This window comes from Aegilops tauschii, chromosome 5 (assembly GCF_002575655.3).
Source record: "Aegilops tauschii subsp. strangulata cultivar AL8/78 chromosome 5, Aet v6.0, whole genome shotgun sequence".
In the NCBI taxonomy this organism is placed as follows: Eukaryota; Viridiplantae; Streptophyta; class Magnoliopsida; order Poales; family Poaceae; genus Aegilops; species Aegilops tauschii.
Genome location: NC_053039.3, coordinates 490929035 through 490941578, shown reverse-complemented (window position 1 = coordinate 490941578; position 12544 = coordinate 490929035). Strand labels below are relative to the sequence as shown.

The following is a 12544-nucleotide window of genomic DNA, read 5'->3' as shown; positions in this document are numbered from 1 at the left end:
TAATTCTTTATATGGTCAAAACAACACAAAATGTCAAATATTGCCATGGCAAGTTTTACTAATTATTTCACCTTTATTAACATGGCGAATTTACCTAAATCCCCGTGGCAATTTTTTAAAATTTATTGCCATGGCAAGTTTTACGATTTATTTGCCACGGCAAAATTACCTTTTACTAACATGGCAAATTCACCTAAATCCCCATGGCCATTTTGAAATTTTATTTCCATGACAAGTTAATTATTTCACCTTTATTAACATGGATTTACCTAAATCCCCATGGCAATTTTTTAACATTTATTGCCATGGCAAATTTTACTATTATTGCGATGGCAGATTTACCTTTCATTAACATGGCAAATTTACCTAAATCCCCATGTCCATTTTTTAATATTTATTGCCATGGCTAGTTTAACTACTTATTTTCCATGGAAAATTTACCTTTTATTAACATGGCAAATTTACCTAAATCCACATGGCCATTTTTTAATTTTATCGCCATGGCAAGTTTTACTATTTATTTGACTTTTATTAACATGGCAAATTTATCTAAATCCCCATGGCAATATTTGAACTTTTATTGCCATGGCTAATATACTTTCATTAACATGGCAAATTTACCTAAATCCCCATGGCAATATATAACTTTATTGCCATGGCAAGATTTACTACTTATTCAACCTTTATTTATGTTGCCATGGCAAACTACTTGCATTATACCAAAGTTTGGCTTGGATTTTGTAACAATACGCAAAAAACCATGTATTTTTTGGCTTGGATTTTTAACCATAGCAAAATGATTGCTTTTGGTCATGGAAAATTTGTTTTATATAAACATGGGCATTTTTTCTGTTGAAATATTTTTGTTGCCAAAGTTTCTTCTACGTGTTCTTAAATTTTGGCAGTTTTTTTTTTCATTTTCATAATTAGTATGGTTCCTTTTTTTCAACTTGATGAGTTTTAATATACATATTATGGCAAAAAAAATCCTATTCATAATCAGGTTCAGATGCCAGCTTCTTTTTAGGCTGAGTTCAGATCCCAGCTTGAAGACTTGATAGTTGTAGTGGAAAATTGGGCTTTTCTTATGATCATGTTATTTTTTTTACCGCTGAACTGACGTGGGGTGATGGGAGGCCCATTACTAGGCCTGGTCGTGCCTGATCTGGCCTGCTGCGTTCGTGCTGGGGTGAATCTTGCCGAACTAAAGCGTTCGACGGATCGCGGCCAATCGGACATGTCGTTCGCGGTGGTAAAATATGGCGACTAGATTTAACCCTTAATCCATGGTATATTTGCATATCGTGCAATTCCGCATGATCCATCGCCATTTTACCGTTTGTTGATGAGTATATAGCCTAATAAATGAAGTGTTGCATGTTACCACACATATGTTAGTCCCTATTGTGGCTAGTCTTATAAACATGTCCTGTCATCCCTAACTCCCCGATGTGGGACTACAGCGCCCTCCCTCCTACGGCGCAGCGTACATCCATCGAGCAGATGCGAGCACGTGCATTTATATCTGCGATCTGATCGTGGGCCGAGTAAGGCCCATGGTGTTGCTTTATGGCCCATGCTGTGCCCGTGCGCTGCTCAGAGGTTCAAGTCGTACGTAACCCTAGCCGCCGGGGCGTCGCGCAATTCTTATTCTTTTTTTCCGCGGAGAGGGGCGTTGCGCGATCCGGCAGACGGGCGACATCCTTCTCCTCCAGATCCGCCGCCGCTCCTCCTCCCCTACCTCGCCGGGGAGAACCTGCGCCATGGCTTCGAAGCCCACGGATAATGCTGTAACCAGCAGCGAGGAGAAGAGATCCAGCAGCAGCGGGCCGACGTTTGTGCTGACCGATGCTGCACGAGCGAAGTGGCAGGCTCAAGAGAAGATGAGATGGGAGTATCTTGCCGAGCTACAGCGCCTCAGGGAACAAGAACCCGATCCAGAGGTCACTCCGTTCAATCCGAGGCCATTCGGTGCCACCGGCCCGGAGATCCTACCTGATCCTATCAGAGACAGCGTCGTCTCCATTGGTCTGTTCCATGGAGAGATGATGATCTTCGCGTGCTCCGGAACAGCCGTACAATGCCGCAACGGATTGATACGAGATTGCCACAGCGTATTCGTGACTACGGTGAATCTGGCGCTGGAGTTTGAGAGCAAGAGGAAAAGGGACGATAACTTCAGCGTCAGAGTGCGTGTCCCTGACGGTGACATCATCTATGGGTTCTTGGGACTGTTTGATAGAACAGCAAACATTGCTGTTATCACAGCCTTCAACTGAAGCTACGTCTACCATGTGGAAACATCTGTGCCTGTCGATCTGCTCCAGGGCACGGGTACGCGTACTCTGGTCGCCGCCGGCCGTGCCTTTGACGGCACTCTGATGAGATCGGAATGCTCCGACGTTGTTTTCAGAGATGGCATTATGTCTTGCCGTTGTGATGTCACGGAGGCTGGCCTTGGAGGGCCAGTTATGTTGCTTGATGGTGATGGAAATGGACACTTTGCTGGAGTGATAACTACGTTGTCAGCAGATGGTTTCGCCTTCCTACCATCGGAGTCCCTTCATGAAAGGCTGCAGCATTTTCAGATATCCAGTAAAACCACCATATTCCGTGGATATTCCTTGCCTAAAGATGTGGAGTGTGTCGTCCCTGCAGGATTCAAACTAAGTTCTAATACTCTAAAATCTTGGGGCTATCCCCTACCACCGCCGCTTGTGTTTGAGCTCAATGGGAGAATAGTTTGTACCTTTGAAGAGCGGTTTGGTGAACTTCATGCTTGGGAAGGCTATCCTTTCAATGTTAAGAAGCCTATCTCCCAGTCTATCTGGGATCAACTCGGAAAAGAAGTTGTCCAGAGAGTATCCAAGAGTGTTGTCTCAATTGCTTCATTCAAGCGACGGAATGACAAGGAAACAGTTAGGTTTTTTGCTTGCACGGGCTTGCTTATAACTAGAGGGGGGCGTGAGTTTGTCCTTACTTCGGCCAATTTGGTTAGAACCAATGACGTTGAAGGGGACATTGATCTGAACTTGGAGATTGAGGTGTTTCTCCCGCCAGAATAACGTGTGGAGGGGACATTGGAACTGTGTCATCAAGATTACAACATTGTCGTTGTCGGGCTCAAGGATGATCTCACCGACGTTTGTCCACTAGATGTCTTCGAGGTCACAACACCGTCTAAATCTAAGGAGGTAGCTGCTATCGGGCGTATGACTAGAGAAATGAATGGGTTATTGATGGCCTCAAGGGGTAACTTGAGTACAGAAGGAAATGTGCCAAAAGAAAGAGGTCTCACAGAAAAAAGAACAGGGGTTTGATACTTGGTTGCAAAGACCTCAGGCCGTCCTCTTGTCGAATTCAGAAGGTTGGCATTGGAGGGCCCCTTATTCGCATTGAAGATGGGAGTTTCATCGGCATGAACTTCTACGATGAAAGTGGGACAACTCCTTATCTGCCAAGGAGCAATATTGCAGAAGTTTTGAGGAGAGGATTTACTCTTCTGGACATAGGATTGGACAATGGTCCCATTATCCTGGACAGGGACGAAAAGGGGAATGCTGCGAAGAGAAACCGGTGGTCTGTGCCCGAGCCATATTGGTGTCTTGACAGTTATGGTGATGTTCTAGACCAGCTTCGTGGAAGAGTTCTCATGTAAGCGTTAATCTGTTCTTGGAGTGCATTACACATTAATTTTGTCCCTTGCAAACGAATATTTAAGTTAAGAGGTAAGTGCAATATCTTTATGGTTTGTAGCAAATGTTTATGTATCATATTTGTTTATGTCTATCCCTATCAACTATCTAAGGATTGTCTTATGGTTGAGGGTTTAACATGTACTTTCTTTGATAGTAGAAAAGAAGCAGGTCCTCAACACATCCAAAGTGATGCTAAATTCGCTAAAAAACTGTGATACTAGTTCTTTTTTTTTGGGTGGAACAATTGTGATGTCCCATAAGGTAAAACCTAACATAACAAGATAAACATAATAATGATTTAAAAGAAGTTGGCCAAACATGGAAGCCTTCGGCCCATACAAAAGGATTGAAACTTTCACTACCCACCATAGGAACACTTACAAAAATTGATCATCACTCCCTCCATTTCAAAATATTTGAAGTTTTAGTTTTGTCCTGAATTAAACTTTTTTAGGTTTGACCAAGCCTACGGGAACATATACAACATAATGGATGGTAGTAAAAAAAATCTATAGATTTGCTGAAACTTACGGAAGTTTGACTTAGGACACCTACAACTTCAAATATTTTGAAACGAAGAAAGTACAAGATAAAAAGGAAACTATATTTTGTATGTGACAGTTGCCAAAAAGACATACATAGACTATTGTGTATGAAAACAGAAAAAACGGTTACTTACTTCCCCTGTATTTATTTATTTTAGATCGAATTTACCCTGCATTTTTCTGGCAAAGTAGCCCAAACAACAGGTCAATAGATATACAGTAATAAACATAAAATAAAACCAAGTTCAGTCACAGGTTCACACATTAACAACAGGAGTACGAACTATTTGCACATATGTAGCACAACAGGAACAGAAAGGATGCTTCTCCAGGGACTAACCCCCATTATATTACAACCAGAACAGGACCGGGACTTCGCTTGCAAAACACAGAACGATTCTTTCTCAAAGTGCTGCTAGCTCTTTTGACAGGGTACAGCATATCAGGTCACCCTGTGCCCTTCAGCTGCTTTCTACGGTTTGCTTTGGTACGATAACCGCCAGAGATGGCTCACATCGCATACACGATCTCTCCACTGCTGTCGATATCAAGATCTGAGTCTGATTCAAGGTCATCCATGTCATCGTCCATGTCGAATCCATCAGTTAGGATGTGGTTTATACGGGAACAAGCAGGTGGTATGGTGGCCTCCGTTAGAATTTGCATGATCTCGTCCATCGTCTGCATTCGCTGCTCAGGCTCCTCGTATTGGCTGCTCATACTATCATCGTCCATCAGATCAGCGGGGAGGTTCTTTAAGAACCAGTTATGGCTCCGTATTTCAGGGATGGTTATCCTCTGCATTTATCATCACCAGCAGTGTCATGAAAATGATACACATATACACGATGGAATGCAAATAATGTATCACTGCATTAGACACGAGTATGCCTAAGTACACAGAAAGGATAACGTAAGTGGTGGGCAATGTAGACTGCAGAGAAGATCCCCATATCAAAACCGTCCTACTGAAATGCACTACTTTTTGTTGAACTGATGGCTGCACACTAGGATCTTCCAAAGGATATACATTATACTCCCTCCGTCCCATAATATAAGAGCGTTTTTTACACTACATTAGTGTCAAAAACGCTCTTACATTATGGGACGGAGTGAGTACCAAACAGTTACATTGTTAGCCTAAAACTAGTAAAATAATATTACTAATGATGACAAAGGAGATATACTATGCCAAACAGTTATATAGGTCAGCAAGCGGAACAATGATGACAAACACGGCACAATGACACAAGTATAACTACTAAAACACAGACACAAACAGCCTAGCTTGGTCTTGTAAAAAACACATGCACATTGCCTAAGAGGTGTAATTCACTACTGTATGGTAAAACCTCAAGCTGCTCTGACCCCCTAATGGGTTCAGGACTCTGCAAGAAGGCAGTTATCCCTCACTGGTTATACTTTAATTGTCAGGTTAAGTTTTGAGCAAAATATGAAGAAAATGTAAAGAGGCACGGTACACACAAGTCATAATACAGGATATGATAGCTAAGCCTAGTTTCTATAATTGAACATCCAAAGACTCACCAACGCAGGATCCCCAACAAAAATCCTCGAAATTAGGTGCCTGCACTCTGGAGATATGTCCACGTTATCTGGAATTGAATACTGAACACTCAAGATACGCTGCAAAGGTGATGTCATAGTATTAGTTTTAGTTTAGAAGACCTAAAACATGACAAAGGAAAGAAGAGAAATCAGATAACCTGAATTGTCTTCCGAAAGTTCTTAGGCTCTTCTGGATCCTCGAAAGGATAAGCACCGACTACCATGACATAAAGAGTCACACCACAGGACCATACATCAGCAATCTGTTTTAGTCATGTACAAATAGTAAGTCAGTATGAGCAAGGGTGGGTTCCTTGTCTTGGGAGGTAACAAGTCAATTAACATCAGTGATCTGACATCCTGATTGGGTCAAATAAGAGTGGGCTATTTAAAAGCCAAAATTTCCTCTGTAAATTACTCTGATCTCTGATAAATGTGCGCCTATCCTAGCTGAGTTTGCCTGTTTTCAAATGTAAGTACATATGAGGATACTATTTTGAAATGTGAGGGAAGATGTAACACTCACCAATGCTACCAAGTTCCCCAGAAAGTCAGAAAACCAATCACAGGCAGCTAATTTCCAATGGCTCCCGACCAGGCATTAAGGTTCCTCTCCAGTGTTTAGGTCAAACTGATTGCCATTAGTAACCAGTAATGACCAGTGAACACTGGGCGGTCAAGCCTTGTACTGAATTTACAAACACTTAAAATGTATAACATTTCTACGATTTCATCAGACACATAAAAGGGCATACCAGGATGAGATCATAAACACTTCTAACAGTGGTCCCAGAAAAATGGACCAGCATATCAAGTGCAACAGGGAAAACGTCACTGGGAAGCTAGGCCATTTTCTTTCAAAACCAAGGAACGATTCATCATACTACACTCTGTACAATAGCCTGTGACAAGTACATGTGTAGCTACCATCTTGACTAAAGGGACACGTATTCTTAGCCTAACGGTGCACGTACAAGGGTTCAGCCTTCAATATACAGTATACGGAAATTCAGATTAGGACACCAAACAACTAGACCTGTTGCCAGTTTATGTCTCTCAAACTAAGTTGCATATGCGGTGAACTATACTACACCCCTCCAAAGATTAACAGAGCTCGAGAACTTGCATACCTTGCCATCATATTCTTTCTTCAACAGAACTTCAGGTGCAATATAAGCAGGTGTTCCAACAGTTGATTTTGGTTGTGAATGGAGAACTGAAGACTGCAGAAAATGAAGAATGTTTGTCATGGTTTATCAGTAAAAACCTATGAACACAACAGGCCCATAGGGTAAAATATTGATCCCACTGTGTTGTAAATGCAGCGCCAGGAAACCATAAAATTTCTATCTGACTGCATGAACATTGACTTAAATAGCTTGTGAATCATTTTGAAAACACCCATATGGAATGTATTTTTAAAAAAATATCTAGAATAACGAGTTCAATTATGTAAGCACCTTAGAATAGCCGAAATCACATATCTTCAAGCGAGGAGCAGGACTACCGTCCAGCAATGTGTTCTCCAGCTTCAAGTCACGGTGACATACTTGCTTGAAGATAAGAAATTAAGAATAAAATGGAACAGTTCAGCATACTGCAACATACGAACACATAGTAACAATAGGATGAAAGACAAGTTGTGTAAATAACCGATACCATCGAATGGCAGTAGCTGACTCCAGATATAAGCTGCTGGAAGAAGTAGCGAGCCTAAAAAAGGACATATGCACTTAGTCCCACCAATGATTCATGCAAATATATGCATGTCAAGAAAAAAGATGCAGCAGAGTAACCAGAGAGCAGATACATACCTCGTCTTCACTGAATCGTATATTTTTACATATTCTCTCAAAAAGCTCACCACCAGATGCATATTCCATGACAATAGCAAGATGGGTCGGTGTTAAAATAACCTACAAATACATGACGCACAAGTTATTTCCGCTATTTTTTTTCTCCTCTTTTGTGGTGAACTAGAGAACAAGCAGAAGTTCATGGCTTACCTCCTTAAACCTAATGATGTTGGGATGTTTCAGTGATCTATGGTTGATTATCTCACGCTGGACATTCTCGTCTATCTGCACAACAGAACAAACAAAATAAGGCAACCAGGTAGTCACAACTATTAAGGATTTGTATTTAAGAAACAAGCCAATGTCTAAATATTTATACGATGGAGGAACATGTTCACGCTAGCACCCAACATACTCACCATCTGGAGTTTCCATCTAAACGAAGCTCAAATGACTCGACTAGTGATGGTGGATCACAAATAATATCAGGCCATGAAGCATGTGCTCACATATGAGCTTTATGGAAAGAAAACCCAACAGGACCAGGGAATTAGCCAACCTATCAGTTCAAATGTCCTTCCAGAAAACTAACGGACTTTTGCTGATCCAATATCCCGAAAGAGAACCTTCTTTTATTGAACTTCCAAGAAATGACCACAGCAAGTAATGGTATAGAAAGTTATTGCTCACCACAAAAGCATTGCCTGATAAGCTACTAACTCCAATCATGGATATATGACAGGGGGGTCAGACTTATGGAAAGTTATTGCTGCCACATAAGCATTGGCCTATATGCCAACTCCAATCATGGATATATGATATAAGGGAATCAGACTTGGGCATTTTGTACCAATAGAAGCAGCAGATTCTGGACTTAGGGTAGGATCAGATTCTGGGCTCAGTGTAGAGTATTAAGTGCCTTTTTAGGTGGGAGTCTAAACATACTTGTCTAGTGATGTTTTGCAAGCTTATTATAACACTAAAACCTCTTTCAATGGGCAACAGTTGATTGAGAATCTTCTTTTTTTGCGATGCTTAATCATATTCATATTCCTCATTCCAACTACAATATGGTATGATATACTTAAAGTGTAAGTGAGAATAGGCCACCAAACCCAATCGTGCTAGCTATTCCTCCTCCTTTGCCTCAACAAGTGTATTATTTTATGAATAATTTCTTGTCTCAATTGTCTAAAACAGGTAGTTTCCTGTCCCCCAATAAGTGTTGCTACTGAAATTAAGGATGCCATACATGGATGTACCTACATTGACTTATGCATGGGATAGGAGTAGTGGAATAGTTCATAGTGACAAGAGTTACACAGGGACACTCATTGATTTGAGCATTAACTAATTACTTGGACCAGAAAATACTCGGCTGGGCTCCCTCAGTTGGTCAAATATACTGGCATTAAACTTAATCTGATCAACTGCATGTGCGGTAACGACAAGCAGTTAGATAAACATGGATGGTCAAATGATCATGGTCAAGGGATCATTTGCTGAAACAACAAGGTGGCAATTGTTTACCTTTGTTTATCATGCAGGCAGAAAAATGTAGGGGTTATTTCAAAATGAGGAAGCGCTGATGAGTAAATTTTACAAAAGCAACAAAATACTAGTTTTAGCATTTATCAACATCAATTTGACTTGTGAGTGTATTTTACAACTTTTCGCAACCATGCCACTCCTAAACATCACTACATCCACATATTTCTACTTAGAAACACCACGTTTACTGATGCACCTAAACCAAAAATAAATGAATGGAAAGCTATTGCATCTAAATAAATGCCAGGCAGCCATATTTCTAAAATAAGGCGTCATCTGAGTGGTGTTGGTTTGCCTGTCTGTATATTCAATTTGAAGCTACTCCAATGAATTATAGGGATATTTGCCCATATGGAGTTTTATTTTCTTTGAAAAACAGACAATCACGGCCCCTAACACACGCACACTCATGACTGAAGACTCGACAGGCTGTCACCTAATACTAGGAAAACCCCACGGGTATTAGTAAGGCACATAGTCGATCCCAGGGATCGATCCCTCTCCAATAGGAAGCACACTCTACTGAGTACTGACCAACCGAGCACTGTTCTCCATCAAGTAGATGGAGATTAGTTTGCTATATTTGAAAAGTTATTTTGGAAATTACGGCTGCAGCTGTACCTTGCAATTTAAAGATAAATATGAGTCAGACGGTGCTGGATCCAGGATCGAACCCTGGCGGGTGGCGTGCATGCCCGCATGACCAGCCAACCGGGGTATATCTCGGTACTTTCAATCTACTTTTTAATTTTATCAGCATTTGGTGCAATGCTGTCCTGGATGTCTCATTATCACTAATTATGGCAAATATCAGAACAAAACCGACGCACCCACAGAGCTAATAGAGCAGTTCCTTTTTCGAAAACGAGGGTAGGCCCCCCGGCCTCGGCATCGATCGATGCAAGCATAGAGGTCGAAAATACTAACTATATCACATGAAATAAGTAGAAATATCATCCAATAATCACAAGCAATGAAAATAAACCTAAAACTTAATCAAGCAATTCAGTCCTTGAAACAGAAATATGACTCCTAATAATAATTCACAGAACGAACGAACAAGCTAGCCACTCAGCATCAACTGATTCAGCACTAAAACTATACCGTCTGAATCGAACAGGTCCTAATCAGCTAGAGCCCCCCCCCCCCCCCCCCCCCCCCCCGAATCGGCCGCGATTCAGCACATGGGGGGCAAACAGGCTGGTCAACCAGCGCCGAATCGATTCAAGGGGGAAGGGGGCATGCATCGGGTAAGGGGCGGAAGGGGGGGAACCGGCGGCATACGCATACCTTCTCCCCGCGCTCGATGTACTTGACGGCGACGAGCTCCATGGTGCGGCGGTCGCGCATGAGGCGGGCGACGCCGAAGTTTCCCGAGCCGATGTCGCGCACCAGCTCGTAGCGGTCGCTGTCGTGCATGATCGGCATGTCCATGCCCGGGCCGACCGTCAGCGCCGCCCGATCCGGCGCCGCCCCTGCCATGGCCGGCGGCGACTGGCGGTCGATGGAGGGGGGCCGCGGCCGATAGGGCTCGGTTTCCCCGGGGTGGCCGCCCCTCTCTTCCCGCCTCCTCTCCCCTCGAATCGACGGCGGGCTCAACCCCCCGCTCTCCCCTCCACCGCGACGAGTTCGTGACACTGGCCGACCAAGAGAGAAGAGAGAGAGAGAGAGAGAGAGAGAGAGATAAAACGCCCGCTCAATCACTCTCTCGCCCGTCTTATTATTGCCGGGGTTGGTGCTTGGTGCAAAGCGCTCCTCTGGGAAGTGGTTTTATTGGACGTCAGCTTTCGGCACTTGTGTCATAAATGATGTGGGGGAGGAGTAGGGTTCCCATGGTTCTCCACTGGATATATTAGGAAGTTTGTCTTCGTGTTACACTTGCCTAAATAAAGCTAGGGGCATATCTGCATTTTAACAAGAGCATTAAAAATTGCATGGTTTGATTTTTAGAGCATGAAATAAAGCAGATAAGATGGCAACCTATGCAAAATCCTCTCTTGATAGGCAAAAAAAAAAGCATGTATCTCCGCTATTCTTTTGTCCATTTTTCTGTTTCCTTCATTAGTTTTTATTTTTGTTATCGTTGGCCAACATTAGGTTATTTATACATTGTGTGATACAAAATGGATACTACTGTACATGTAAATATTGTTTTCATGATATATTTTTCTAACTATGTATGTGAGCGATCCACTTATACTTGAAAAAAATGAGATATGATTTTCGGCGCATAAGATATTGTTATATAATGGTTTTCTGTATATATATCATATCTTTAGCTTATCCGATGCACAATGTAATAAATGGCTTTGCTCAAACGGCGCAAAATCCGCTAGTAACGGATGATATTTCTTTCTCATTTCTATAGCTTATGTTCTACGCAATGTAATAAATGGATTTGCTCAAACGGCGCAAACTCCGGTAGTAACGGATGATATTTTTGTTCTCCTATCTTTAGCTTATGTGGTATGCAATGTAATAAATAACTTTGCTCAAACGACAAAAAACCCACTAGTAACGGATGGTACCACCATGTCATGCAAAGGCACCGCTCGCGCAATCCAGTCTCATTTTCTTTCTCTTTTTTGTTCGCTTACTCTACATTTTGGAACCTTTTGACCAACATTAGATTATATTATGCAAAATGGATGTTATGATATTTGTAAATGTTCTAATTTTCCAACTATGCATGTGAACAAATCAACTTATACTTGAAAAAAAAACAACCACAACAACAATACGAGGTTTGATTTTTGGTGCAAAAGATATTATTATATAATGGTCTCCCATAATTATTGTTCTCGTATCATTAGCTTATGCCATACGCAATGTAATAGTGACTAGGCGCAAATGACACAACACTCACTAGTAACGGACGGTAGCACTATGTCACGCAAATTCACGTGTCGGGCATTTTACTCTGAATTTTTTGTCTGATTTTTCTAGTTCCTTCACTTATTCTTCATTTGGCATCTTTGACCAATAATTACTAGTAGATTATATGATGATATTGTTAAGTTTGTCAATATTTCTTTCATGTTCTCATTTTCTAACTATGTGTGTGAACAAGTCAACTTATACTTGAATAAACAACAAAAAATGAGGTATGGTTTTTGGCACAAATGATATTGCAAAAACAAGAAACATGGTCTCTTTAGCTTATGACATATGCAATGAATGCTTTGGATCAAATGGCACAATACCCACTAGTAACAAACGGCAACACGATGTCACAAAGGTACATGTTAACAATTTTCTCTTATTATGTTCTTACTTTCCTATTGCCTTCCCTTGTTCTTCATTTTGGCATCCTTGGCCAACATGCAGTTAGCAGTAGATTATACTCATAGAAAACATTTATGTTCTTGTTTTCTATGTTTGTGAA

At 41.5% G+C, this 12544-nt stretch overlaps 1 protein-coding gene across 1 annotated transcript; it reads right to left on the bottom strand.

The window, feature by feature from the left end:
* Positions 1–4452: 4452 nt before the first annotated feature.
* On the bottom strand, positions 4453–10898 carry LOC109786538 (serine/threonine-protein kinase SAPK8). The gene is made up of 9 exons (XM_020345111.4): positions 10450–10898; positions 7819–7893; positions 7627–7728; positions 7472–7525; positions 7273–7365; positions 6943–7035; positions 5971–6075; positions 5792–5890; positions 4453–5041 (listed from the first exon to the last, which is right to left on the bottom strand). The coding sequence occupies exons 1-9, from the start codon at positions 10639–10641 to the stop codon at positions 4754–4756; spliced, it is 1101 nt and encodes a 366-aa protein (XP_020200700.1). The 5' UTR covers positions 10642–10898; the 3' UTR covers positions 4453–4753.
* Positions 10899–12544: the final 1646 nt, after the last annotated feature.

Bases quoted from the DNA above. Each gene is read 5' to 3' on its own strand.
- LOC109786538 (XM_020345111.4), bottom strand. From the start codon at position 10,641: ATGGCAGGGGCGGCGCCGGATCGGGCGGCGCTGACGGTCGGCCCGGGC. The intron at 7,526-7,626 runs GTATGTATCTGC...GTCCTTTTTTAG, and splicing joins TACGATTCAGTGAAGACGAG to GCTCGCTACTTCTTCCAGCA. The intron at 5,891-5,970 runs GTTATCTGATTT...TCACCTTTGCAG, and splicing joins ACTTTCGGAAGACAATTCAG to CGTATCTTGAGTGTTCAGTA.